This window comes from Aplidium turbinatum, chromosome 10, assembly GCF_918807975.1.
Source record: "Aplidium turbinatum chromosome 10, kaAplTurb1.1, whole genome shotgun sequence".
NCBI classification, from domain to species: Eukaryota; Metazoa; Chordata; class Ascidiacea; order Aplousobranchia; family Polyclinidae; genus Aplidium; species Aplidium turbinatum.
In genome coordinates, this window is record NC_137481.1 from 5,541,038 (window position 1) to 5,544,368 (window position 3,331).

At 38.0% G+C, this 3,331-nt stretch overlaps 1 protein-coding gene across 1 annotated transcript; it reads left to right on the forward strand.

Moving 5' to 3' along the window:
- The first annotated feature begins 483 nt into the window (after positions 1–483).
- Positions 484–2,657, forward strand: LOC145778477 (uncharacterized). The gene is made up of 2 exons (XM_082589959.1): positions 484–557; positions 1,723–2,657. The coding sequence occupies exon 2, from the start codon at positions 1,805–1,807 to the stop codon at positions 2,315–2,317; it is 513 nt and encodes a 170-aa protein (XP_082446085.1). The 5' UTR covers positions 484–557; positions 1,723–1,804; the 3' UTR covers positions 2,318–2,657.
- Positions 2,658–3,331: the final 674 nt, after the last annotated feature.

The window sequence follows — 3,331 nt, forward strand, 5'->3', positions numbered from 1 at the left end:
GCTCCCAATTATGTTTTTTAGTGTACAAGCAATGCTAAAACCATGTGCAATTGTGCATTGATTTAACGTCGGCAGACCTTCAATCAATGTAAAATACAAGTTCGGAGCTGGAAACCATATCGGAATAACGAAGCATGGAGCGACACGATGTGGTAGTCGTTTAGGTTGGCAGCTTTCATATTATCAGTCTGTGGGAGCATGTGCCACGTCCAGGGCTGTTAAGAGAATAATTAGGGCCCAGTAGCAATGAGATCCATTTTGCATACGCAACACCAAGTCATAGTAACCTAACTCTTAGGGTGTTTCATTTTTTCACCATTTTTGAAATTCAAAATGCCTGGGGTCCCATCTGGTGGTATTTGGGGAAAAAAGTTTACACCCCAAATTTTTTTCAATTATGACGTCATATTGAGGTGGTCCACGAGGTTTGAAATTTTTGGGCCTCAAAATCTCGAAATTTGGGCGTATCTCCGGAACCACACATCATAGATCGACAAAATTAGTATCAAAATGCGCAGAAGGGTCGGTTTCCTATACCTGATGTAGAGAATATTAAGGTCTATCTGCTTGAGAAAAAAAGTTATTTCAAAAAATTTGATTTTCGGTCTATTTTCTCCTGATGAACAGAGATCAGGTGATCAAGATAATAAGTTTTTCTGTATTTTTCCACTCTTGGAAGCTGCTATTGCGTAATAATAGTCCTTGTTCGTTTTGCAAGAGACGAAAGGGTAATAATTGAAGGTAATGCTATTATAATGATGATGATGGCTATTCCTCGTCGAGGATATTATAATGTAACCGTTGAGGAAGAGGTATGTATGCTCACCTGCTTTAGATTTTGATTAAGTGTCATTATGGCATTAAGGCCAAGTATTAGTAAGTCGATGCAAAACTTCAAGGAATCGGAGAAAAATGTGCTTCCCCTTAATTCAGATATAATCATCACTATTTTTACTTGAGGAAGAGAGTACGGTAGCCGAAACTAATCCCAAGTTTTTGAAGAAAATACGGTACTCTATTTCAAAGATTTGAAAGATGAACTGCTGAAAGATGTAGTTGGCATATGGAACAAAACTGGTCTTCCAGTGCTTAGCAAACAGAGAATTGAAGCCAAGTTAAAAGACGTGATAGAGAAGTACAATGCAGCAAGAAAAAAAGAAATGAAACGCAGAGGTAATGAGGTTAATCAAGAATGGTTACAGAACTTGTTCGATGTATGTGCATGTAAGTGAAGTGTTCGATCTCCGAAAATCTGGTTGTTTTTCAAAAGAAACTCTCTTGCACCTGTGAACTCGAAAACCGAGTCCAGGAGAAAGAAATCGCTTTCTTGAAAGATCAGCAAAAAGATTGAAAAATGCTTATCAGTGGCGTAGATGTCAACCATGTAGAAAAGGCTTTAGAACGGGAAAATCATAAAAGGAGGTGGGAAACGAGCAGTGAAGTTGAACAACCGAGCACTTCTGGCATACAATCTGCCAAAGCATCGGCATTACTATGTTCGAAACAAAGAAAAAGAAATGAAGCAGTTAGATGTCTACACAGTAGCGAAAGCGACTCTGATGGGGATATGAATTAGGAAGATGATAGGGAATACGAGCCTCTGAAACCAGCTATTGGGGGAAAAGTGTACAAGAAAGTACATTCTTTTTCAATAAATGATAGAAGTTGTTTACTTGCTGATCGTAGGATGACTTCGGTACGCCAACAGTCAGATCTTATGAGGTCGGTTCTTGGAAAAGATCAAATAGCTGCAGCACCTTCGACAGTATACCGCCAACGACAAAAAACAAGAGAAAAATCTCTGATGGAAAGTGAGAACCTTCTCAACTCAGCTTCTGCCATGCAGTTATGTTATGATGGGCGCGTTGTCGATAAAATAGATCGATACGTTTTCTTGGGTCAACTTGTTGATGATAATGGCATGAAGCACGAAAGTGTGCTTGCTGTTAAATATTTTCCCAAAATTGTGTCGGTCACTGCAGCACTGATTTTTGACACCATCATCCAGGAGGCTTGCAGAGTTCACCTATCCCAAGTATATTCAGTCATGGCTGATACGACTGCTCTCAATACAGGAAAAAAGTCCGGAGTCAATACTCGACTGGTCAATTATTATAATGATGAAGTTGGTCATGATATTCATACCCTTAAATGTATGTCCCACATAAACGAAATATATCTTTCCCACGTCATTTCTTTTGTGGACGGCGCCAAGAAGGGACCCGGAGCAATGCAAGATGGGGCTTTGCTTAACCAGATAGCAAGACTAGACAAGCCCAGTACTGAAACCTTAACACCAACTATTACTACGCAATAACAGCTTCCAAGAGTGGAAAAATACAGAAAAACTTATTATCTTGATCACCTGATCTCTGTTCATCAGGAGAAAATAGACCGAAAATCAGATTTTTTGAAATAACTTTTTTTCTCAAGCAGATAGACCTTAATATTCTCTACATCAGGTATAGGAAACCGACCCTTCTGCGCATTTTGATACTAATTTTGTCGATCTATGATGTGTGGTTCCGGAGATACGCCCAAATTTCGAGATTTTGAGGCCCAAAAATTTCAAACCTCGTGGACCACCTCAATATGACGTCATAATTGAAAAAAAATTGGGGTGTAAACTTTTTTCCCCAAATACCACCAGATGGGACCCCAGGCATTTTGAATTTCAAAAGTGGTGAAAAAATGAAACACCCTACTAACTCTGTTGATACGTTCTTGGTTTCCAAATCGAGGGTATTGTAATTTAGTGTCGTGAAAATGCTTTCCAGACATAATTCCTCACTGAAAAATCAAACTTCCTTCTATGACAGGGGTTCCCAACCTTTTTTACACCGTGGCCCCATTTGAAAATTTTGAAAAATCAATGGCCCCCCAATTTTTTCAAACATTTAAAAAAATTAAGAAACGTCACTTTAATTAAAAAAAATTTTTATACAGTAACCGGTAGTTAGAATGATAAAATGATATAAATACAACACACAATAAACATGATACAGTAGTAAATTAATTAGCTTTACATAATACGCAGTTGACTTATAGTATGCTATATTTATTAAATTTTAATTTATTTCTTTTATTAGCCTATACAGTGTTGGAGTGGACTTGGAGATGATAAATTAAAACAATTATTATTTTTCAAATTTTTTCATGGCCCCCTTGAAAAAGGCTCGTGGCCCACTAGGGGGCCATGGCCCCCAGTTTGGGAAGCCCTGTTCTATGAGAAGACAACATCCGTGGACTTATTTAGTACTGTATTTGTTGATTAAAGATTAGCCTACATTGAAAATGACAGCAACAAGATGAGATGATAGCTTCTAAGATG